This window comes from Euprymna scolopes, chromosome 44 (assembly GCF_053919585.1).
Source record: "Euprymna scolopes isolate OS-2025 chromosome 44, ASM5391958v1, whole genome shotgun sequence".
Classification (NCBI taxonomy): domain Eukaryota; kingdom Metazoa; phylum Mollusca; class Cephalopoda; order Sepiida; family Sepiolidae; genus Euprymna; species Euprymna scolopes.
This window is the reverse complement of record NC_136525.1, coordinates 6,183,987-6,210,493: the sequence shown is the minus strand read 5'-3', so window position 1 is coordinate 6,210,493 and position 26,507 is coordinate 6,183,987. Positions and strand designations below refer to the sequence as shown.

The window sequence follows — 26,507 nt, the reverse complement described above, 5'->3', positions numbered from 1 at the left end:
TGTTGTGTTTGTCTGATTTAGGGCTTGACGTGACCAGCCGATTGATTGGAGCGGGCCTCTCCGACCGACCGTCTAGCCAAGGTAAGGACCAAAGTGGCGTGTTGGGAAGGAGAGGAACTCATATCTATCCTCTACAACCCTCAACCACCAGGATTCCGTTCCAAGGTGTCACGGTGGCCCCATTGAGGGACTTTTACTCTCTGCAGGGGGGAAGAGAGTGTATTCTGATGCCCCACCGACAGGGCGAAGGACCGGGAGTAAGGTAGGAAAAAATAAAATAAAAAGGGGAGGGAGATAGGCTGTTGTTTTTGTTTTTGGTTTTGCAGAACATAATTAAGTTTTACAAAAAGGATCAGAAAACAAAAAACGTCAATGTAGGTGCATTTCATCTCAGGAAGCCACAGGGCAGCCTGATCTGGTAGCACCAGGTTAGGCCAAGGAGTTTGAAAGATGGACTCTCAAGTAAAAGGATGCTCAAAATGTTTATACATTTTGAGCATCAGCATTCATTTTGCCCGTACCTAACTTTCTACAAATGAAGTTATTTAAACAGCAAAGGTACATTTTTCTATTTTTACTGCGTAATTGTTTATTAAATAACCTAACAAAGGTTATTAAACCAAAAAAGACCAAATCCTGAATAAGCACCTTATTCCCTTGCTGTACTGACCATTTCAACATCCCAAATCGGCTCTAAATAATCTGCAACAGAATAACATTTCTTTAGTAAATGCTAGTTATACAGGGTGTTTCAAAAGTCTTGGGAACATTACAAATGCGTATATCTCATGAACTATTCCAGGTAGAAAAATGAAACTGGTGCCATTTTAAAGCTTGCTTAATCAAGTTTTTGGTCATACTAATGATTTTTGTCTTATCTTTCCAGGTGCAGTAATGGCGTTCTCTAAACAAGACAAGGCATTTTGCGTCCTCCAATTTGCAAAGACTGAATCGTAGACATGTGTTCAGCGTGCATTTCGCAGGAAATTTAAAAAAGAAGCCCCTGAAAGGAAATCCATTGTCAGATGGCATGCTAAATTTGTGAAAGATGGGTGTTTATGCCCAAGTAAGCGAACAGGTTGCCCTTCAACTTCAGAAGATGCAGTTGAGCAAGTTCGGACAGCCTTTCAGCGGAGCCCCCGTAAATCAGTGAGAAGATCCAGCAGGGATAACGGCTTTGATGACCGGCTTGTTTTTAGTGATGAGGCCTTCCATCTGAATGGCAAAGTTAACAAGCATAACACTCGCATATGGGGTACTGAGAATCCTCATGAATTTCTTGAGCACGAGCGAGATTCACCAAAAGTGAACGTGTTTTGTGCAATTTCCAAGAAAGGTGTCTATGGACCGTTCTTCTTTGAAGAGGCAACTATCACTGGTGAATCCTATCTCAACATGCTGGAAGACTGGTTAATGGCTCAGTTGGAAGAAGCAGACTCTGATGACTTCATCTTTCAACAAGATGGTGCACCACCACACTGGAGTCTTAGAGTAAGGCAATTTCTTAACACAAGGCTGCCTGGTAGATGGATTGGGAGATCTGGGCGAGGTGATGACGTTCTCATGCCCTGGCCTCCTAGGTCTCCAGATCATACCCCATGTGACTTTTTTCCTTTGGGATTTTGTCAAGCAACAAGTCTATGTGCCGCTCCTTCCAAAAGATATTGACGAACTAAAGGCTCGAGTAGCGGCAGTTGTGGGAACCATTAACGTCAAGATGCTGGAACGCGTTTGGCAGGAAATGGACTATCGACTAGATGTCTGCCATGTGATGAATGGTTCTCATATTGAGCAACTTTGAAGATTCCCCACAAAACTTGAAACTTTAACCTTTCCAACAGTACCAATTTCATTTTTCAACTCCTAATAGTTTTTGAGTTATTAACAATCGTTATGTTCCCAAGACTTTTGAAACACCCTGTATATTAGATAAACACCAAATATTGGAAATAGCATGATTTCGTGATATTGAAGAGTTGTTTCCCTTTGACCGTTGTTAGTCAATGATATGGATGGTCTCCCTTTGTCCTTCAATTGATAAAATTAAGAACTCTGAATTATCTCCCTTCAATTTCTTTTTTTTTTCTTTTTTTTTTTCCTTTTTGGTCTATATCTCCATCGTGCAAACAGATGTAAAATAAACAGACACGAGTTTCTCCGTCTCTATGTGTGGTGAAGAAAATGTTACGTTGTTAATTCATTTATGTCTTGTCATCATCGATATACCTTCCACGATATGATTTTATTTAAGGAAAAGGGACATAACCATATGTTTATTCTGGATAGAGAGAAAAGGGTTATCATTGTGTCAGAAATGTACCCCTTCCAAAAAAACAAAAAACAAAACAAAAACAAATCAAAAAAAAAAATGCAAAGTCCTTGATGTATGGTAAAACGCCTACAAACTCAATCTAGCAAGTTTAAAAATATAATAAATAAATTTAAGCTTTTCTTATACAAGATGCAAGGATGCCCAGACGGTCCACAAAGTTTTAACTCCAACCTTTAAAGAGTTCCTACCTAATAAAAAAAAAAAAAAATCCATTATTCATTGAAAATTTGAATAGTCAAGTCGCTGCCTGATGATATCTATTGTTTGATTGAAACAAGTGGCTGTTTGTAGCAGCGGGATGTGAGCATGTTTATATAACAATAAACAAGTATTATCAGCTCTTTTTATTGAGCACTATCTAACAACCTCGTTGAATTCACTAGTCCATTACTTTTGAATAAAAAAAACCCGAGTATTTATTAAGATATCAATTTTCCTGGTTTTCAATCTTTTTCGAACAGTTTGGAAATCTGCTAAATGTATATGACCATCGTAACCCCCCCCCCAAACAAAAAAAAAAGAATAAAGCATTAAAGAACAACACGTTTACCTGTGGATGAGTTCGTAGCAGAGTTCTATAATGTCTTCAAATTGGTCTATCGCTTCAGGAACGTTGGACAAAATGGCTTTGAGTAAACCAACTACTTGGTTTGTTCGACACGTCTGATCAGGAGTGATGTTATCTGCATTAAGAATTTGAATTTTAGATGTTAGGATTAAGATGAGGTTAGGATTAGTGTTAAGATGGGGTTAGGGTCAGGTTTAAGATGGGGTTAGGGTTATAATGGGGGTTAGGGTAAGGGTGAAGAGGGGGTTAGGGTTAAGAGGGAGTTAGGATTAGAGTTAAGAAGAGGTTAGGGTTAAGAAGAGGTTAGGGTTAAGAGGGGGTTAGGGTCAAGACGAGGTCAGAGTATTGATAGGGTAAGGGTCAGAGTCAAGATGGGGTTAGGGTCAGGGTTAAGAGGGGGTAAGTGTTAAGATGGGGTCAGAGTTAAGATGGGGTTAGGATCAGAGTTAAAATGAGGGTTAGGGTCAGAGTTAAGATGGGGGTTAGGGTCAGAGTTAAAATGGGGGTTAGGGTCAGAGTTAAAATGGGGGTTAGGGTCAGAGTTAAGATGGGGGTTAGGGTCAGAGTTAAGATGGGGGTTAGGGTCAGAGTTAAAATGGGGGTTAGGGTCAGAGTTAAAATGGGGGTTAGGGTCAGAGTTAAGATGGGGGTTAGGGTCAGAGTTAAAATGGGGGTTAGGGTCAGAGTTAAGATGGGGTTTAGGGTCAGAGTTAAGATGGGGGTTAGGGTCAGAGTTAAGATGGGGGTTAGGGTCAGAGTTAAGATGGGGTTTAGGGTCAGAGTTAAGATGGGGTTTAGGGTCAGAGTTAAGATGGGGGTTAGGGTAAGAGTTAAGATGGGGGTTAGGGTCAGAGTTAAGATGGGGGTTAGGGTCAGAGTTAAAATGGGGTTAGGGTCAGAGTTAAAATGGGGTTAGGGTCAGAGTTAAAATGGGGTTAGGGTCAGACTTAAAATGGGGTTAGGGTCAGAGTTAAGATGGTGGTAGGGTCAGGGTTAAGATACAGTTAGGTCAGGGTTAAGGTAAAGATGGATGTTAGGGTAAAGATGGGGGTTAGGGTAAAGATGGGGGTTTGGGTAAATGTGGGGTTAGGGTCAGGGTTAAGAGGGGGTAAGTGTTAAGATGGGGTCAGAGTTAAGATGGGGTTAGGATCAGAGTTAAAATGAGGGTTAGGGTCAGAGTTAAGATGGGGGTTAGGGTCAGAGTTAAAATGGGGGTTAGGGTCAGAGTTAAAATGGGGGTTAGGGTCAGAGTTAAGATGGGGGTTAGGGTCAGAGTTAAGATGGGGGTTAGGGTCAGAGTTAAAATGGGGGTTAATGTCAGAGTTAAAATGGGGGTTAGGGTCAGAGTTAAGATGGGGGTTAGGGTCAGAGTTAAAATGGGGGTTAGGGTCAGAGTTAAGATGGGGTTTAGGGTCAGAGTTAAGATGGGGGTTAGGGTCAGAGTTAAGATGGGGGTTAGGGTCAGAGTTAAGATGGGGTTTAGGGTCAGAGTTAAGATGGGGTTTAGGGTCAGAGTTAAGATGGGGGTTAGGGTAAGAGTTAAGATGGGGGTTAGGGTCAGAGTTAAGATGGGGGTTAGGGTCAGAGTTAAAATGGGGTTAGGGTCAGAGTTAAAATGGGGTTAGGGTCAGAGTTAAAATGGGGTTAGGGTCAGACTTAAAATGGGGTTAGGGTCAGAGTTAAGATGGTGGTAGGGTCAGGGTTAAGATACAGTTAGGTCAGGGTTAAGGTAAAGATGGATGTTAGGGTAAAGATGGGGGTTAGGGTAAAGATGGGGGTTTGGGTAAATGTGGGGTTAGGGTCAGAGTTAAGATGGGGGTAGGGTCAGAGTTAAGATGGGGGTAGGGTCAGAGTTAAGATGGGGGTAGAGTCAGAGTTAAGATGGGGGTTAGGGTTAAGATGGTGTTAGGATTAAGATGGGGTTAAGGTTAAGATGGGGTCAGGGTTAGGGTTAAGATGGGTGTCAGGGTAAGGGTTAAGATGGGTGTCAGGGTAAGGGTTAAGATGGCGTTAGGGTTAAGATGGCGTTAACCTGGTGTAAGGTATATCAACTAGTGAAGATCCAAGTTTACCCTGGTCAAAACATTGTGAAAAGAATACTCAAGATGAGAAGAGTTGTTTGATAAATGCAAATTATATACAACATAATTTTAATGTGTTTGTTTTATGGCATATGAACTTGTTTTTTTATTAGTTTTTTTTAGTTGATAATGAGGATGGTTCTTAAGAGGGAGTGAAAGAAGGAAGATGTGTGTATGTACATGAGAGATAGAGAAAATGTTTGTGTGTGAGAGAGAGAACAGATGTGCGAGAGAAGGGATGGGAGAGAGAGAGAGAGTGAGAAGGGATAGGAGAGAGAGAGTGAGAAGGGATAGGAGAGAGAGAGAGTGAGAAGGGATAGGAGAGAGAGAGAGTGAGAAGGGATAGGAGAGAGAGAGAGAAGGGATGAGAGAGAGAGAGAGAGAGAGAGAGAGAAGGGATGAGAGAGAGAGAGAGAGAAGGGATGAGAGAAAGAGAAGGGATGAGAGAAAGAGAAGGGATGAGAGAGAGAGAAACGAGATGAGAGAGAGAGAGAGTGAGAAGGGATAGGAGAGAGAGAGAGAGTGAGAAGTGATAGGAGAGAGAGAGAGAGTGAGAAGTGATAGGAGAGAGAGAGAGTGAGAAGTGATAGGAGAGAGAGAGAGTGAGAAGTGATAGGAGAGAGAGAGAGTGAGAAGTGATAGGAGAGAGAGAGAGTGAGAAGGGATATGAGAGAGAGAGAGAGAGAAGGGATATGAGAGAGAGAGAGAGAGAGAGAGAGAGAGAGAGAGAAGGGTTGAGAGAGAGAGAGAGAGAGAGAGAGAGAGAGAGAGAGAAGGGTTGAGAGAGAGAGAGAGAAGGGTTAAGAGAGAGAGAGAGAGAAGGGTTGAGAGAGAGAGAGAGAAGGGATGAGAGAGAGAGAGAGAGAGAAGGGATGAGAGAGAGAGAAGGGATGAGAGAGAGAGAGAGAGAGAAGGGTTGAGAGAGAGAAAAGGGATGAGAGAGAGAGAAGGGATGAGAGAGAGAAAGAAAAGAGATGAGAGAGAGAGAGTAAAGAGATGAGAGAGAGAGAGAGTAAAGAGATGAGAGAGAGAGTAAAGAGATGAGAGAGAGAGTAAAGAGATGAGAGAGAGAGTAAAGAGATGAGAGAGAGAGAGAGTAAAGAGATGAGAGAGAGAGAGAGAGTAAAGAGATGAGAGAGAGAGAGAGTAAAGAGATGAGAGAGAGAGAGAGTAAAGAGATGAGAGAGAGAGAGAGTAAAGAGATGAGAGAGAGAAAGAAAAGAGATGAGAGAGAGAGAGAAAAGAGATGAGAGAAAGAGAGAAAAGAGATGAGAGAAAGAAAGAAGGGATGAGAGAAAGAAGGGATGAGAGAGAGAAGGGATGAGAGAGAGAAGGGATGAGATAGAGTGAGAGAGAAAGAAGGGATGGAAGAAAGAGAGAGAGAGAGAAGGAATGACAGAGAGAGAAGAGATGAAGAAAGAGAGAGAAGGGATGGGAGAAAGAGAGAGAAGGGATGGGAGAAAGAGAGAGAAGGGATGGGAGAAAGAGAGAGAAGGTATGGGAGAAAGAGAGAGAAGGGATGGGAGAGAGAAAAAACGGATGTGGGAGAGAGAGAGAGAGAGAGAGAGAGAGAGAGAGAGAGAGAGAACGAATGTGTTAAAGAGTGAAGGAGTGATTTAAAAAAAGTAAAAAAAAAAAAAAATGCTCACTTGGGGATCGCGACACGAGGAATAACAACTCCTGGATTTCACACGTTAACACCTTCCAACAATCGTAGGTAAAAACCCATCGAACGACGTGACAACCTTTTGAAGCTGCACAAAAATAAACAAAAAGAAATAAGAAAAGAGCGAGAAGAAGGGAAACTATTGGATAGTGGTTGTAGCTGGACGAGTTGTTGTTGTGAATGTTTTATGGTGAAGGAGGGTGTCCATAGGCGAACGCTTGCCATGAAAATATAGATAGAGCAGAGAAAGATTAGCAATGTCTGTTTCATAAGAACAAGGTTGTAGAGAGGAGAAAAAGGGCATCACCCACTAGATTTCGAATTCAGTTTTGTAGCGGTAATTCAGCAACGCAACATCCTAACAAAGCAGGAAAAGATACTCCGAGTAGCATGATCCTCCAGATATGGCAAGAGCAATCAACCATCTTTATCCGTTATTGCACCACGTAATCAAGGTCTGAAGATTTTTTAAAATTCCCTCCATATTAAAAAAAAAAAAATTTTTTTTAAATATCTGTATGATGTACACACTCGTGGCGAAACAAAAATATCATATTCCAAAAATCACAAATTGATCAAGTAGTTTTAATTTTATTAGGTTGATGCGAAAACAATATCATTTCCTCACATGTTACTTTTATTTATGATTTCTGAATTCATTGATTATATATATATACGTGGATTTAGTTTACAAAAAAATGGCTTGTAAACTAAATCCACGTATTTTGGCTCTGTCTAAACTTGGAGCACTCTTTTGGTGAACACACTTAACAAACAAATAATTATTACCAATACAATATATATATATATATATATAGAGAGAGAGAGAGAGAGAGAGAGAGATTATATAACAATTTTATATATCTTTTTGAAGCACGTTTTTCGCGCTATTGAATCGTGTTATTCATTACCGTTTTCGATCTCTTCATTCACGCTTTTGCAGGTTTTTTGACAACATGGACAAAATTCAAATCCGCACGATTTTCTTGTTCCAGTTCAAACTTGGCCAAATAGCTGCTGAGACAGCTCGTGATTTCCATGATGTGTTTGGCCAGGATTGGTTGGTTGGTTGTTTTTGTTTTACGGCATATCAACCCTTTTCGGGTTATTTAATGCCGAATCCAAAGATTTTGAATAAAAAATTTTTTTAATAGAATATATTTGTTGTTTTCACGTCGGTTTCTATTTAACCCATAGTTGGGACCCTAACAGGTACTACCACTCCGGGTCAGAGTGAACCTGGGAGCAATGGCAATTAAAGGATGGCTCCACACTCCCCAAAGCCCACAAGCTGGGGCCTCACCACTGGATATAGTTTAAGGTCATATCCAGGACCCTCATTGAGGGACTTTTACCCTCTGCAGGGGGGCAGTTGGCGTATTCTAATGCCCCACCGACAGGGCCGTTTGGCCAGGAATCACTAATGAACGTGTGACACAACGGTGGTTCAAGAAATTTTGCAATGGTGATGAGAGCCTTGAAGATGAAGACGGTCGTGGCTGATTGACTGCGGCTGATAATAAACATTTGAAAGCCTAAATTGAAGCCAATCCTCACAAAACCACACGAGAAGTTGCTGTTGAACTCAAGGTCGACCACTCAACAGCTGTTTGCCATTTAAAGCAAACAGTCAAGAGAGTTGGATCAATGGTTGCTGCATGAATTGAACAATAGTACAAAAAAAAAAAAAACATCATTTTGAGGTGTCTTCTACAATCTTTTTGCACAACAAAAACAAACCATTTCTCAAACGGATTGTGATGAGAAATGAATCCTCTAGAACAACTGCCGATGTTCGGCACAGTGGTTGGATGCCGGAGAAGCTCCACAACGCTTCCCGTAGCCGGAATTGCACCAAAAAAAGATTATGGTGACAGTTTGGTGGTCTGCGGCCAGTCTCATCCATCACAGCTTCTTGAATTCGAGCGAAACGATTATGGCGGAGAAGTACTGCCGATAAATTGACGGAATGCACCCGAGATTGGTTAATATGCGCCTCCATGACAATGCTCGCCTGCATGTTCCTCAACGGAGCCTGCAGAAGCTGAACAAATTGGCCTATGAGACTGCCTCATCCGCCATATTCACCAGACCTCTCGCTCACCGACTATCACTTTTTCAAGCATCTCAATAACTTCCTGCGTGAAAAATGCTTCAAAAACCGAATCGGCCTTCAATGACTTCATCACTTCCAGAACTCCGGATTTCTATGCTAATGGGATAAATAAACGTGTTTATCGTTGGCAAAAATGTATCAAGTCTAATGGTTCTTTTTTCGATTAATAAAGTTTATGAAAAGAGTTATGATCTTAAAAAACACATTTTTGCACCAAACTAATAATTTATGCAGTTTTTGTATTTATTAACACAGAGTCAATTCTCTATCGGTTTATTATATTGTACCCAATATATTGTAGTGATTTCAAATGTTTAAAAAGTAAGAATATGCCTTGGGTCCCATCAGCTAGAATCAAAACCAAAATATATAGCTTTACCATCTGAGCTAAGTCAATACACATACAAAAATAATATAGACACCCTCGACAAACCCAACAGGCAGCTAAATCCCACCCCCACACAGTAGAGATCCCTAGATGTAAAAGATCTTTCTACTCCAGTAGTTTCTTCCCCAGAACTGCTAAACTCTGGAATTCCATTTCAGGTCGCTGCTTCCCCAACTGTACTGACATGCAGAAGTTCAAGTGTAACGTAAACCGACATCTTGCTGCCCAAATCCCAACATAGTACCCCAGTAGTTGTTGCCCCTGATAGTAGCCCCCTACACCAAAGTGGCAATTTGCCTTGTTTGGGGTGAAAATGTAAAAAAAGTATATTTGCACATGCATAGAAGTAATATGTTTAGTCGACTTATGCCTGCCAAGTTCCTTTTTTTCTTTTTTTTTTTTTTACCCTTTAGCAGGCATTTTTAATCAAATTTGTTTTCGCACCAACCTAATATAAAAAAAATGGGAATTCGTAGGCATTACAACATAAATCTCACATTTTTCAAGTTATCTCGTTTGCTTTTTTTTTTTTTTTTTTAGACTGTTTTTAAAAATGGTGGACAAGACAGACACTCTTCTATTATCTACAAAATCTGAGTTACTTGTTTAAAAATAAAACTAATTGATCAATTTACATGATTTTTGGAATATGATATTTTCATTATGTCACAGGTACATACATCATACAAATTTTTATTTTTATTTTTTTAATATATATCGTTAAAATCAACCTATAATGCCACTAAACCTTATGTCTATAATCCTTATTACCATTTTTTTAAAATTTGAATCCGTTGCAATGATTCTGATTTTCTATAAAATGTCTACGAAGAATTACAAAGTAGACGGGGGGAAAAAAAAAAAAAAAAATCAATCTACAATGTACAGATATAAAATTGGTATATAGGGTATTCAGAAATGTGGAAAACTTTTTAACCAGTTTTCACCCAGAAAAAAAAGAGGGCTGCTAAGATGGGGATTTTTGTTTTTTGATATATATCGTTAAAATCAACTTACAATGCCACTAAACCATAGGTCTAGAATCCTTATTACCATTTTTTTTTTTTGTAATCAAAATTCGTTGCAATAATTCAGATTTTCTATAAAATGTCTACGAAGAATTACAAAGTAGACAAAAAAAAGAAAATCAATCTACAATGTAAAGACATGAAATTGGTATATAGGGTATTCAGAAATGTGGAAAACTTTTTAACCAGTTTTCACCCAGAAAAAAAAAGAGGGCTGCTAAGATGGGGATTTTTGTTTTTTAATATATATCGTTAAAATCAACCTAAACTGCCACTAAACCATAGGTCTAGAATCCTTATTACCATTTTTTTTGTAATCAAAATTCGTTGCAATGATTCTGATTTTCTATAAAATGTCTACGAAGAATTACAAAGTAGACGAAAAAAAAAAATCAATCTATGATGTAAAAGCATGAAATTGGTATATAGGGTATTCAGAAGTGTGGAAAACTTTTCAATCAGTTTTCATCCAGAAAAAAAAAGCTAAGATTGGTATGTAGAGGACATCGGATTTTACCTGTTTGTCAACTCTTTCACGAGGTTTGAGAATCCGTTTTAAAGATTGTGTCAAGCTGGCCTAATAGTTATCATACTTGACTCACTGGTTTTAGGTTTTAATTCAGATCTAATCCAGAGCATTTTGTATTTTTTACTCAACAGAATTGAACTGTTGAGAAAAAAACAACACTCGCATATACATGTTTCAGTTTCTTTCCGTTGTTTTTTTTTTTTTAAGGAATTTAAGGCTTACGCGTAAAAACGGGCAACGCTGGGTACATCTTGTACATCAAACTCCTAATTCTGTGCAAGTATATTTTAGGGAGAGAAAAAAAAAAGGATATAATCCCGATCTGTCTAAAAGGAAAAAAAAAAAAAAAAAAACTAAGACTTAAAAAAATATAATCTCCCGATCTCTATAAAAGGAAAAAAAAACAAAAAAAACTAAGACTTAAAAAAATATAATCTCCCGATCTCTATAAAAGGAAAAAAAAACAAAAAAAAACTAAGACTTAAAAAAATATAATCTCCCGATCTCTATAAAAGGAAAAAAAAAAAAAAAAAACTAAGACTTAAAAAAATATAATCTCCCGATCTCTATAAAAGGAAAAAAAAAAAACAACAAAAAAATTAAGACTTAAAAAAATATAATCTCCCGATCTCTATAAAAGGAAAAAAAAACAAAAAAAACTAAGACTTAAAAAAATATAATCTCCCGATCTCTATAAAAGGAAAAAAAAACAAAAAAAAACTAAGACTTAAAAAAATATAATCTCCCGATCTCTATAAAAGGAAAAAAAAAAAAAAACTAAGACTTAAAAAAATATAATCTCCCGATCTCTATAAAAGGAAAAAAAAAAAACAAAAAAAAAATTAAGACTTAAAAAAATATAATCTCCCGATCTCTATAAAAGGAAAAAAAAAAAAAAAAAACTAAGACTTAAAAAAATATAATCTCCCGATCTCTATAAAAGGAAGAAAAAAAAAAAAAACTAAGACTTAAAAAAATATAATCTCCCGATCTCTATAAAAGGGAAAAAAAAAAAAAAAAAAAAAAAAAAAAAAAGACTTAAAAAAATATAATCTCCCGATCTCTATAAAAGGAAAAACAAAACAAAAAAACTAAGACTTAAAAAAATATAATCTCCCGATCTCTATAAAAGGAAAAAAAAAACCCAAAAAAAAGTAAGACTTAAAAAAATATAATCTCCCGATCTCTATAAAAGGAAAAAAAAAACAAAAAAAAACTAAGACTTAAAAAAATATAATCTCCCGATCTCTATAAAAGGAAAAAAAAAAACAAAAAAAAACTAAGACTTAAAAAAATATAATCTCCCGATCTCTATAAAAGGAAAAAAAAAAAACAAAAAAAAAACTAAGACTTAAAAAAATATAATCTCCCGATCTCTATAAAAGGAAAAAAAAAACAAAAAAACTAAGACTTAAAAAAATATAATCTCCCGATCTCTATAAAAGGAAAAAAAAAACAAAAAAAAACTAAGACTTAACAAAATATAATCTCCTGATCTCTATAAAAGGAAAAAAAAAAAAACAAAAAAAAAACTAAGACTTAAAAAAATATAATCTCCCGATCTCTATAAAAGGAAAAAAAAAAAAAAAACTAAGACTTAAAAAAATATAATCTCCCGATCTCTATAAAAGGAAAAAAAAAACACAAAAAAAAACTAAGACTTAAAAAAATATAATCTCCCGATCTCTATAAAAGGAAAAAAAAAAAACAAAAAAACTAAGACTTAAAAAAATATAATCTCCCGATCTCTATAAAAGGAAAAAAAAAAAAAAAAACTAAGACTTAAAAAAATATAATCTCCCGATCTCTATAAAAGGAAAAAAAAAAAAAAAAAAAAAAAAAAACTAAGACTTAAAAAAATATAATCTCCCGATCTCTATAAAAGGAAAAAAAAAAAAAAACTAAGACTTAAAAAAATATAATCTCCCGATCTCTATAAAAGGAAAAAAAAAAACAAAAAAAAAACTAAGACTTAAAAAAATATAATCTCCCGATCTCTATAAAAGGAAAAAAAAAAAACAAAAAAAAAAACTAAGACTTAAAAAAATATAATCTCCCGATCTCTATAAAAGGAAAAAAAAAAACAAAAAAAAAAAACTAAGACTTAAAAAAATATAATCTCCCGATCTCTATAAAAGGAAGAAAAAAAAACCCAAAAAAAACTAAGACTTAAAAAAATATAATCTCCCGATCTCTATAAAAGGAAAAAAAAAACAAAAAACAAACTAAGACTTAAAAAAATATAATCTCCCGATCTCTATAAAAGGAAAAAAAACAAAAAACAAACTAAGACTTAAAAAAATATAATCTCCCGATCTCTATAAAAGGAAAAAAAACCAAAAAAAAAAAAACCTAAGACTTAAAAAAATATAATCTCCCGATCTCTATAAAAGGAAAAAAAAAAAAAAAAAAAAAAACTAAGACTTAAAAAAATATAATCTCCCGATCTCTATAAAAGGAAAAAAAACAAAAAACAAACTAAGACTTAAAAAAATATAATCTCCCGATCTCTATAAAAGGAAAAAAAAAAAAAAAAAAAACTAAGACTTAAAAAAATATAATCTCCCGATCTCTATAAAAGGAAAAAAAAAACAAAAAAACTAAGACTTAAAAAAATATAATCTCCCGATCTCTATAAAAGGAAAAAAAAAAAAAAAAAAAAAAACTAAGACTTAAAAAAATATAATCTCCCGATCTCTATAAAAGGGGAAAAAAAAAACAAAAAAAAACTAAGACTTAAAAAAATATAATCTCCCGATCTCTATAAAAGGAAAAAAAACCAAAAAAAAAAAACCTAAGACTTAAAAAAATATAATCTCCCGATCTCTATAAAAGGAAAAAAAAAAAAAAAAAAAAAACTAAGACTTAAAAAAATATAATCTCCCGATCTCTATAAAAGGAAAAAAAACAAAAAACAAACTAAGACTTAAAAAAATATAATCTCCCGATCTCTATAAAAGGAAAAAAAAAAAAAAAAAAAACTAAGACTTAAAAAAATATAATCTCCCGATCTCTATAAAAGGAAAAAAAAAACAAAAAAACTAAGACTTAAAAAAATATAATCTCCCGATCTCTATAAAAGGAAAAAAAAAAAAAAAAAAAAAAAAACTAAGACTTAAAAAAATATAATCTCCCGATCTCTATAAAAGGGGAAAAAAAAAACAAAAAAAAACTAAGACTTAAAAAAATATAATCTCCCGATCTCTATAAAAGGAAAAAAAAACAAAAACAAAAAAAAAAACTAAGACTTAAAAAAATATAATCTCCCGATCTCTATAAAAGGAAAAAAAAAAACAAAAAAACTAAGACTTAAAAAAATATAATCTCCCGATCTCTATAAAAGGAAAAAAAAAAAAACAAAAAAAAAAACTAAGACTTAAAAAAATATAATCTCCCGATCTCTATAAAAGGAAAAAAAAAAACAAAAAAAAAACTAAGACTTAAAAAAATATAATCTCCCGATCTCTATAAAAGGAAAAAAAAACAAAAAAAAAACTAAGACTTAAAAAAATATAATCTCCCGATCTCTCTAAAAGAAAAAAAAAACCCAAAAAAACTAAGACTTAAAAAAATATAATCTCCCGATCTCTCTAAAAGAAAAAAAACAAAACAAAAAAAACTAAGACTTAAAAAAAAAAGGATATTATCCCGATCCGTGTAAAGGAAAATAAAAACAAAAAAAAACTAAGATTAAAAAAAAAAGGATATAATCCCGATCTCTCTGAAAGGAAAAAAAAACAAAAACAAAAAACAAAAAAAACAAAAACAAACTAGGACTTAAAAAAAAAAGAAAGGATATAATCCCGATCCGTGTAAAGGAAAATAAAAACAAAAAAAAAACTAAGACTTAAAAAAAAAAGGATATAATCTCGATCTCTCTAAAAGAAAAAAAACAAAAAAAACAACAAAAAACAAAACTAAGACTTAAAAAAAAAAAAAAAGAAAAAAAAAAGGAATTTACAAAAAAAACGACCAAAAAACAAAAACAAATATATTACCTGTTTCAGGTTGATGATGACCATAGGTACCAGCAGGAATTATAAAATTGCCTAAAAAGAAAAAAGAAAAAAAAAAAAAAAAATCACCGTCTTGCCTCTCCATAAGGGCATAGTTAGATACAAGGTCAATTTTTATTGTAGAGAAATTCCACCTGTAATGTGGCAGTTACACTTTAACCATGTTGTTACATTTCAAACCTCTCGGACCCACACATTGTCTGGTACTGTCGCAAAGGAACAAACAAACAAAAAAGAAATAGATAAAAATCCGACTCCGCATTTTTAAAAATAAAAATACAAATGAAATGAATTTATTTGTGGTTCTTCCAAAACAATGCATTTCATTATTTTAACAAAGTCGTTTTGCATACACGTGTTTTACAATGCTCCGTAATATGACATACTTTTTTTTAAAAGTCTCTCTCTCTCTGCCTTCTCTTGCTCGACTGCATGCTGTCCGTTTTTGCTTTTTCTTTTTCTCTCCTTCCAATGTCAGTGCGTGCACGCGTGCTTAATTTGCATATATGCTAAGTCGGCTTCTGCTGCTAATATTTTCACTAGTCAGCTATCCTATGGCTGCTGCTGATTTTCTCACACGCACACCATACCCGCGATATTACATAGCTCTCCAAAAGGGGCACTCTTTGATTGGGACAAAAATAAAAATAGTTTCACTCTAGAAGAGCAAATTAATGGAGGACAAAACAGATACTACAATTTGATCAAGTAGTTTTATTTTTATAAAGAAAATCATTTTTAAGTGATTAATGGGAATTTATAGGCATTACAACATAAATCTAGTAAGTAGGAATTATTGCTGGGTTATTTCCCTTATTTTTTTTTTAGATTGTTTTCAAAATGGCAGTGAAGACTGTTGCTCCTTGGTTATGCATAAATCTATTTGAAAAAAAAAAAACTAAAAAAAAAACTACTTGATCAATTTATGTGATTTTTGGAAGATGATAGTTTTGTTTTGTCATGGGTACATATATCATACACGTTTTTCTTGATTTTTGTTTTTTAATATAGGGGGGTTATTCTGGACAAGAACCAATCGTTCTCACCTGCAATGTATGGTTTTCTATTGCTGCCGAGCTGACACAAGGTCACATCATCCATTTGTTGATATTCAGCAGAAATTGTCTTATCGAAATTCTCCATGTACGTAGGCAACGATTTCAAAGTCGACATCACCTGAAGAAGATAAAAATCATTATCATTAATTCAACAGATTTTTTTTTTTTTTTTTTTTTTTTTTAGAAATTGCTCCAGACGAGACATAAAGCCACTTGATGTAAGAAGTTAAAAAAAAATACTACAAGGCAGGATAGGTATACTGTGGGTACTATCGCAGGAACAAACAAAGACATATAAATTGGTATTTCTTTTAAAGTGCAAATGTAATACATTTATTTGCGGTTCTTCCAAAACAACGCATTTCATTTTCTTTTCGCGCGCACAAACACACGAGTTAGATGCAAGGTCAATTTTTAATGTAGAGAAATTCCAGCTGTAATGTAACTGTTACACTTTAACCACGTTGCTACATATCAAACCTCTCGGACCCACACGTTGTCTGGTATCGTCACAAAAGAATAAACAAAAATAAAAATTAGAATTTTTACAAAGAAATGTTTTACGTTATACCAGCCAAGGTTATTTTAAGATCAGATTTTTTCGATTTTTGATCCTTATCAGATGAGTTTCTGTATAAAACCTATCTAAGAACATTGCCAGACATATAAATTACTTTTGTGCGGAATTTGCAAAAGATAGACTCAGCCGTTTCGGAAACCTATGAGGAATGAACACGCATGCACACTTGTAGAAAATAAATATGCGTGTCTTTGACATTAAGATACAACAAAGGGTGGATTTACAAAAGATAGGCTTAGCTGTTTCGAAACCCAATTATATAAAAGTCACTTTGTGTGCTTGTGTGAGAGTTCCCTCCTCATAGGTTCTGAAACGACTGAGCCTATTTTTTGCAAATTTCACACAAACATAATTTTTATATCTGGCAGTGTTCTTAGATAGGTTTTGTAGAAAAATTCATCTCGTGAGTATCGAAAATCGAAAAAATCCGATCTTAAAAATAGTCTTTCTTCTCTTATAGACAAAAGAGAATTTTTACAGGGGAATATTTTACATTACACTGGTGTAACCTTCGTAAATATTCCTTGCAAAAATTGTTCTTTTTTTTTTTTATCTATGAGAATAAGGACTAAAAAGAAAATTGGCCAAAAACATTAATTCCTTCATCCTCAACTGGGCACTTTTCTACAAGGAGGGGTCGCTTTTTTCGACAATATTTTCGAAAGCCATCCCCTCTTCTCGATTGTCTAGCCTTAATTTAAACCTACATCACTTCCGGTTTTGGCGATGGGTGCAACAGCAAATCTGTCACTTTTTTTTTCACGTTCTTTGCCTCTTTCGCGATACGGGCTCGAGCTTGCCTGCCTACTATCACCTTTTTTTTTTTTTTTTTTTTTTTGCTTGCTCGACACACACCTCCAAACACCCGGACAGCCAGGTTAATCTCCGATAAGGGGAATTAATCAGACAGCTGCTGTTCCATACATACCTTCAAAGCACTCTGAGTCCCAGCAGCGGCTAAACTTGTGCTCAGTTGAACAAGAAGAGAAAACTTGAATGGGAATTGATCTTTCGCGAGTTGATAGAAACTTCCGACTCCTTCCTCAAGACCCTAAAAAGAAAAAAAAAAGAAAAAAAAAAGATTTTTGTAAATTTTAAAATTAATGGATTTTGTAAAATTAATGGATTTTTTAAAATTAATAGATTGGTGATTTATAGTGTTTATATAAACATTGATAATTATGATCCTTGTTGCTGATAGCCTCATGATTAGAATTGCTGGTTTTTGTTCAGAATTCTTCCAATATTAAAAAAAAAATAACGAAAAATCTGTATGATGTATATCCTCGTGACAAATTGAAAATATCATATTCCAAAAACCACATGAATCAAGTAGTTTTATTATAAAAAATTAATTTTAAATGAATAATGGGAATTCATAGGCATTACAACAAAAATTTAGTATGAATTATTGTGGAGTTATCTCCCTATTTTTGGCTTCTCATAAAACTTGATTTTCTTATTTAAAAAAATAAGACTACTTGATCAATTTACGTGATTTTTGGAATATGATATTTTTGTTGTGTCATGGGTACATTACAATTTCGTGATAATCAAGAATAAACAAGAAGCGTACCTGTGCCCACATGTCGGCAGCGATTGACGGCTTCGTTAACAGCTGCGATATAACGGAACACAAGACCTGCAATGAAATAAAATCAAGGCATGAAACTGCAATAAAGACTCAAGTTGTTAAAATGATGAAATTGTTAGATTTCTGTTTGGATTTCCTGGATGAAGAGATATTTATCTTTGAACTATCGTTCTCATGGACATTTATATTTTTTTTTATTTCTATCGACTAACGTGAACCGTGGAAAGTTCACAGTTGTATTCTTCGTCAATTGTATACTGCATACACAAACATATATATATATATATATATATATATATATATATATATATATATATAAACATATATATATATATGTTTGTGTGTTCGTATTCCTGTCTATCTGTTTGTTTGTTCACAATAAAAATAAATATTTCCAAAATAATTGTACTTGAGTGAAACTCACACTAAAAAGTTGTTATATACATATATATAAAATACATTTTACTATTAAAAAAAACAGTCCATAAATATTTAAAAAGAAAAAAAAGGTCATAAATAAAAAATATTCATCAATATAAAAAGACTGGCACTGTTTTATGTCACTGTGCGAAGGGAGACAACTCTCTTTTACTAAGAGATTTGTTCATTTTTTCATTTCATAATTTAGGACGCTCAAAGCAGCAATACTTTTTTACTAAATCAAAACATTAAAAAAAGAAAGTTGCTGTGAATTTTTTCTTTTAATGTAACAAAGTTGATAACAAATTAATATAAAATGTAAAAATTATTAATGTTACCTTTGTAACAAAAGAAAAAAAAAATTATCGCAGCTTTCTTTTTTTAATGTTTTGATTTAATAAAAAATATCGAGCGTCCTAACTTATAAGACGAAAAAATGAATGTCCTAACTTAATGGAAAAATGAACGAATCTCTTAGTAAAAGGGAGTTGTCGCCCTCAGCACAATGGCAAATTGTAAAACAGCGTCGACTGTTTGAATAAAAATTCGGGTTTGTATTACTGTACACATAGATTCGAAAAAGTTGTCAAAAAAACAAATATATAACAAATAAATGTTATCAAAGGCAACATAAGTTACTTTTCTACCTAACTGGATATATTTTTTGTGTTTTTATTCAATGTAACATATTTATTCAGCTCGAAAAACATACAGTGTTAACCGATGTATTCGAAAATTCCAGATGGCGTCTCACACCCTCTTTAACACCGTAAGTATGGAAAAAGGTGTTATAAATAAAAAACTATACAAAATACTATTAAAAACCCGCCGAATATATGTCAACCTATGCCACGGTAACATATATTGAGCGAGTTTTTAACAGTATTTTATCCGGTTTTTTATTTATAACATCTTTTCCCACACTTACCGTGTTAAAGAGAGAATAAGACGCCATCTTGAATTTTCGAATACATCGGTAAACACTGTTTTTCGAGATGAATAAACATGTTACATTGAATAAAAACACAAAAAAATATATCCAGTTTGGTAGAAAAGTAACTTATGTTGCCTTTGATAACATTTATTTGTTATATATTTGTTTTTTGACAACTTTTTCGAATCTATGTGTACAGTAATACAAACCCAAAACTTCTATTATTATATTTGCATAAAAATAAGACACATTATATCCATAACTAAAAAATTTGTCTGACGTCACTTCCGCCAAATGACTTTTTTTTTTTGGTTGTTTGTTTTAATACAACGACTCGGATTTCTATTCTCATTTTAGAAAACACCATCGTTGATGTAAGGGGACATAATTCCTTTAAATTAAGTAAGAGTTATCGAACTTGAAATTGACTAGGTGTATCAGAAGTCGCCATTAAAAATGCCATATATGAACTTGAATAATACAACTTACTATCTTTCGAAGCTTATAACTACTTGAAAAATGTAATTCAAACCCTAATTTTTTTTTCAATTAAAGGATCAAAGATCAAATTAAAAAAAAATAACAAGTTATGCAATATTTATTTTTCTAAATCGGTTTTCTTTAAAAAAGATTTAAAGAAAATCAACGAAATTTTACTTCAATTATAAAAAATATATGTAAATCGCAAAGAATCACTTACCTATAAAAATACTATTCAATGGGCACTTCCATTATTAATTGTTAAGAATTTATTCATATTTATATTTATATTCCATGTCCTTTTTAAATAAAATACTTTTTTAAACAAGGATTAAAAAAAAAACGTGAACTCAGATTTTTTTAACTGTTCAAATAAAGGAAGACTTTTATTTGCGTTTATCTTCTGGTGGCTTCAAAGGGACATAATTAATATCTCTCTCTATTGCGTGCTGTAAACCAAAATTAGTATTTTGGTGCCTCCGTAGTTAAAAAATGAACACAATCACTTATAAGATTTTGTCTTTATAAAAAAAACCCACTCGACCGAATTTTTTTTTAATTCTCTTAAAGAAATACATGAATTTTTGATTTAATATATTTTAATTCTTCTTTATCGAGTGAATTTTTTTTTTTTAATATCTAAAAAAATAAAACATTGAATGAAATAGAAAAAATTGTTGTCAGTGTCCAATATGTACTTGACAATCTAAGCATAACATATGCTTCTACTTAAAAAAAAAATAAATCAACGTGGTTTAAAAAAAATAAAGGTTTTACACTTTGGACTTTACAGGTAAATTTCCAAAAACACTTCTTTTTTGTTTTCAATTAGAATATTTTATTTATTGATCTTTTATCTTCAATTTGTGATATATAAAACTTTGGTGAATAAATTAATTATTAAAATTTTAATAGACATTTCAAAATGGGGGGGGGGATGAATAAAAAAAAAAACCGTTTGTCTAAAATATTATATTAAGCTTATTGGAAAGAGCATAACATTTCACATTGACCCTGAAAATATTAAAAATTGAACCAATAGAAAAATTGATAGATTTTTAAAGATTAAAAATTGAAAAAAATTTCACTCGTAAAATTCAATTGATTTAATTATGTAAAAAAAATGGCTGCATGAACGCATGCAGGCACTTTGTAAGCACTGTTTTTTAAAAAATTAAAAATAATATTTCTATTATTTTTTTAAACAACTTTAATAGTTTATTTTGGAAGTATATTCCATACAGAAAATAAAGAACCCACTTTAAAAAGAGAAATTTCGAGTTTTTTTTATATTTTATTTGCAAGGGGTGTCAAAAGTTCTTCCAAAATTCTGATACACCTAATGCATGACCGGAGTTTGAAATGGGAGTAAGGAAGCAACAGAGATGACGTTATGAGGATAGTGAACGCGTGCATCATAATGATCCATTCTCAATTAATCCTGAGCAATATTAGGTTTTCCTACTAATATATCTTCCCCCCCTCTCTCTTTATTTATATATATATATATATATATATATATATATATATATATATATATATATATATATATATTAAATTGTAATTCAATGAATTTCAAAAAACTCTCCTTGAAATGAAATGAAGTGGTTGAGTTTCATATCAAAGAATTTTTATTATTCTAAGCAAGACAAAGAATGTTTTAGAAAATTAATCTCAACCTATAGGGTTTCGATGTCTACCATCTCATCAGAGGAGAGAAAATATTAGCAAATAGTTATAAAGGTATGCACCCTATTTGCTAAAGTCAGTGAGACATGGAAAGTCAAAGTGAAAATAATACATTTATCAGAAGTCCTGTAGCCGGACGATTTGTAGAAAAAGGATATGAATGTTTTTGTTGATCCAACTTGCTTGGTAAAATCCATATTATACGTTCTTTACATCCGTTTGGTAACAATTTCCAAGCTATATACTGGGTAATCCGCATAGCTGTGTATATATCCGAATCGGGCAAGTGCTTGTTTAAATTTGTTTTGGGTCCAGCGATAATAAATTCAAAGTCATAGAATATTACTGCCAGTAATATTTTGTAAACCTACAATCTCACGTTTACATAACCACTGATTGTTAACTAAAAACTATTCCGAAAAAAAAAAATATATATATATATATGATGATTGCAGCATCTTCACAGTTGATTGCAATCTCAAGATTCATGTTCTGCATTAAGTATCCTCTTATGTGTCGCCAGATGACTTTTAAGGCCTGCAACTGATTTACAGGGACGATGACAGACACGACACACCAAGTTCAATGTCTTAACAGGGTTGATTAGACCCGGATGAGGAATATTGTCTTTGTGTACAACCAAGTGCCTTCCCAATCCAGGTGCAGATCTGCATACTTTACTGCATATCACACACACTGTGCTATAAAGTCGCTGTGGCACATTGAATGACGATGGTCTAATGTTGTGAGACTTCAGGTGGCTCACATACCCTGCCTTCGAAAGGAGAACTCTACCACACGTTTCACAGATACAACTTGCATGGTTACCTGGCAATAATTCCAGATCTCCCCTCCTAAGTGCCCTTTGCACCTTCCATGCTTCATTCTCTTAACCTGAAGAGAACCAGTCATTTTTTTCCAATTTCCGCCAAGTGCTATGATCAACCGCAATTTCTTATATATATATATATATATATATACATATATATATACATATATATATTTAAACTTAATGAAACGTAAGTATAGTTTTTGAATTGTATGAGCGTGTGTGGCTTTAAGGTGCCTTTTCTGGGAAAAGCAGATGACAACAATAATCCTCGCGAGAAAACGATCCTGTCAGAGACAAAGCGCCGAATAGTTAGAAGACTTGAATAAAACACTGTTCGTAGGTAGTGTTGACGGCCTTATATAAGTATGTAGTTCGTATGTAACCGGAGAGCATCTCAACAGGATACATATTCCTACGCCGAATGGTCACTAAGCAGTGACGGAGTCCTTTTTTCTCCATTTTCTCCCCCCCCCCAAGTTGTGTGGGTACGATTTCTGAATAGAACTTAATCAGAGTTACTATACATCACATAGTTCTCTTCTATAAATCTTGGACGTCTTCGGATTCGTGAAGACCGACGCAGAAGATCACTAATTTCATCAGGAACTCAGGGGGCTTTCTTCTATCGGGTCCATACAGTTTGTACTGTCATCTTGCATGCTTTCTGTGTCTCCATGTTGAGTCCGATTGTTCATTGAATGATGAATCGGGTTCGATATATTCAGGGATATTGTTTTCATTTTCACTTCCGTTTTGATCGGTGGCGGAATGGTTACGGTGTTGTTCAACTTAAAAATTATAATTGTAATGATTAATAAGCTTGATTATAATAGCTAACAGAATTGAATTATGTATGGTTTTCAATTCAAATCAATTGATTAGTTATGATAACCGACCGTAATAAGCAATCTTTTTTTTTTTTTTTTTTTTTAGCTTAGTTCAGTTTCGTATATACAAACATGTATAATAGTTTATAATTTGCTGATATTATTTCCGTAAGTATGTATACACAAATTAGAATTAATAAATTTACTAATTATTAAATAGAACATTTTGGTAGAAGATTCATAAATTAATTAAAATTGTTAGTACGAATAGTTGGGTTTAATGACTTTGTTTGATAAATATTCAATATGGCGTAATAGAAAAATAAAAACATATTTGCAGCTTCTCTCCATGTCAAAACACACTTCAATTCCTTTTGACGGATTGATTGTTGCTATTTCTTCTGATGAGTTAAGGACATAATAGATTCACTGATTGATATAATCATTAAGTGATTGATTTTGCGCTCCAAAACAGATACTGTCAAGAATTGTATAAGTCAACTGAATTAAAGGAAGAAATTATAAGATGGTCAACATCATGAATTTTGGAATATAACTTTTTGTCATTTATTCTCTATATTGCTCTGTAATTACATTGAGCTTCTTAAATAAGGATTGATATATATTATAAGAAAATATATTTCACAGAAATTATATATATATATATATATATATATATATATATATATATATATATATATATATAATATATATTTATATTTATATCTTGGCAGTAGAATGAAAAGCATATCTTATTTTTCTTTTATTAATATCATTGGAATTTTTTCCTTTTTTCCTTGTACACATTTTTGTGAATTATTCCATGGATTTCGGCCTTTGGATTATTATGGACCATCTCCTCAAATTACGAGATTTTTGGATTTTACTTGTGCAAATGGAAATTCAATTAACTTTCTTGAAGTTATATCCTTGGATTTTACCGTCACTGGATTAATTATCTTCCACCAGACTATCCATTTGTGTGTAATCACCTTTTTCTTCACCATATTCCCTCTGCTTCACTTTTTTTGTTTTCAAGTAAGATCTTTGACTTACTTGTTGTTTCATCAAATACTTCTGCATGCAAAATCCGATCCCGCATTTTGCTAATTCCTACCCTCTGATGAGAAGGAAAGTATTTCTTTGAAACTCCGCGGATTAAGGACTATCCATTTATCTAGTGTTTCCTTTTCAGATTAAATATGTTTTTAACTAAATATATATATATATATATATATATAAATAAATTCTAAGAATATTCAAAGATAATAAACAATTAATTTAATGGGATTTATATAAGAGTGCTCAATAATAAAGGTACGACACAATCACTGAAGTTAAGCAACGTTGAGTCTGGCCAGGACCAGATGGGTGACCATTTGGGAAGACCAGGTGCAGTATATACCTTCTAGGAAAGTTGGGTGTGGAGTCAGCACCCTCACCCTGTAAAAAGAACTCCTTGCTACAAAAGTTGTAGATGGCCTATGCTCCTCCAGGGGCTCAAGGCTATGTATGTATGTATGTACGTATGTCAAAGGGTGAATGAACCCTTTTTCGGGGTCAACGGCCAACTAGCACCGTGTGTGTTTGTGTGTATGTATGTGTGTGTTGGGGTGGAGAGGACTCCTGTAAGCCGTGGTGAAGGCAATCTTTCTAGGAGAAGCACATCTCTGATTTAAAAAAACCATAAAGCGGGAGACCAGTACTCGCATTAAGCTGGTCTGCAGTTTAACTTGTTGCTGGCTATCTTGCTCTTGCTTGTTGCTGGATCTCAACATTTTGAACCGAGAGAGAAACTTAGCTGTCGTACAAAGCTAAGACTCTGTAACATCATCTGTGTATAGATACTCCCTCAGGCATTTGTCTGTCTATAAAAATGGTCCTGTGGCGATGGAAAAGTTGTGACACGTGGAGGCTTAAAATCCTGGAAGCATGTAATAATTGATCTCAATGACCGTCTTCAGTGTCATGCCTGCTTGAGCATGTGAATTCACCGGTAGGACTTCAAAAAAAAAAAAAAAAAAAAAAAAAAAAGAGTCATGTTTGGGCTCATGGACTGTCTGAGGGAGTGGCACTCATCTGACAAGACGTTGCAATCATCATGTATGTATGTATGTATGTATGTATGTCAATAAAAAAGAACAAGATATACTTTTTATTTATACTTAAATAAACAGTTTACAATCACTACACAATCATAATGTTTCGCTCAATCAATCTGGTTGATTGAGGACTTGACTTTCTTGAAAACATCGCCTGATGTTATTCATAATTTACTGAAACATTGTTTCATTGTAAACTGAAACATTGTTTCGACTGTGTAGCAATATTAAAATTTTTTTATTTATATAAATAAAATGTATCTAAGTATAATATTTCAATCCCAAGCAACGTCGGGTTTCCTACTAATATTTAAAGAATATAAATGTGCTTACCTTGACACCACCAATTGTCTCTTCTTGAAATTGATTAATCAGGGCACATACGAGGGTGTATACAGTACAGTAAGCTACTGAGGACACAACCTGAAATACATAATTTACACAATGAGAAACATATATATATATATATATATATATATATATATATATATATATATATATATATATAAAGTAAGAATGTGTATGTGCATGTGAAAGCGAGAACAATTCTCACAGTTTTTATCTACAACCTTGAAATTTTGTATATAGGGTATTCAGACACATGGAAAACATTTTAATTGGTTTTCATCTGGAAAAAAAGGGCTACTAAGGAGACAGAATTGAAAAAATTGGTATGTGTGTGTGTGTGTGTGTGTGTGCGCGCGGGGGGGGGGGGTCGTTGAATTTTTTTGTCGGTCAACTTTTTCACGACTGTGTATGTGCAAATCGTCCGCATGACAGTTTTCTTATGTTAAGAATAAGTAGGTTTGCAAACACTTATAAAGATCGTGGCAAGCTGGCCTAATGGTTACTGAACTTTACTCACTGTCTATAGGTTTGGTTTTTCATCTTAGCTCAAGTGTTCTTTTTCTTTTTTTACTTACAAGACGAAAAACTGAGATGTGCGTGGGAGAAAAACATGATACTCACATTCACGTCTCAGTTTTTGCATGAATTATAATATTTAAACGTATTTTACGATGGGGACACACCAGGTGGCCTACTCTTACATATATGTAATTCCAGGTTAAATATATTTTCCAAGATAAAACCCCCCAAAACAATGAATTTAATCAAAATGAAACAACGCATGTCATGCATGCATATTAAAAAAAAAAGAAAAACATTCAAAACTCCCAAAATGAAACAGCGAAAGTATTCCAGACGATGCAAATTCCAATAATGCAGCCAAGTTTGTTTGCTTATTGGTAAACATTAATCACAAGGA

At 33.4% G+C, this 26,507-nt stretch overlaps 1 protein-coding gene across 1 annotated transcript in view; it reads right to left on the bottom strand.

Moving 5' to 3' along the window:
* LOC145268655 (nucleoporin NUP188-like) overlaps window positions 1-26,507 on the bottom strand; it is a 568,258-nt gene that overhangs the window by 125,347 nt on the left and 416,404 nt on the right. Inside the window, exons 15-21 of the mRNA XM_080124140.1 lie at window positions 25,574-25,663; window positions 17,939-18,004; window positions 17,291-17,413; window positions 15,771-15,900; window positions 14,707-14,757; window positions 6,631-6,735; window positions 2,883-3,015 (exon numbers count right to left, since the gene is read on the bottom strand). Coding sequence (XP_079980266.1) covers window positions 2,883-3,015; window positions 6,631-6,735; window positions 14,707-14,757; window positions 15,771-15,900; window positions 17,291-17,413; window positions 17,939-18,004; window positions 25,574-25,663 — 698 coding nt within the window. The remainder of the gene's footprint in view (window positions 1-2,882; window positions 3,016-6,630; window positions 6,736-14,706; window positions 14,758-15,770; window positions 15,901-17,290; window positions 17,414-17,938; window positions 18,005-25,573; window positions 25,664-26,507) is intronic.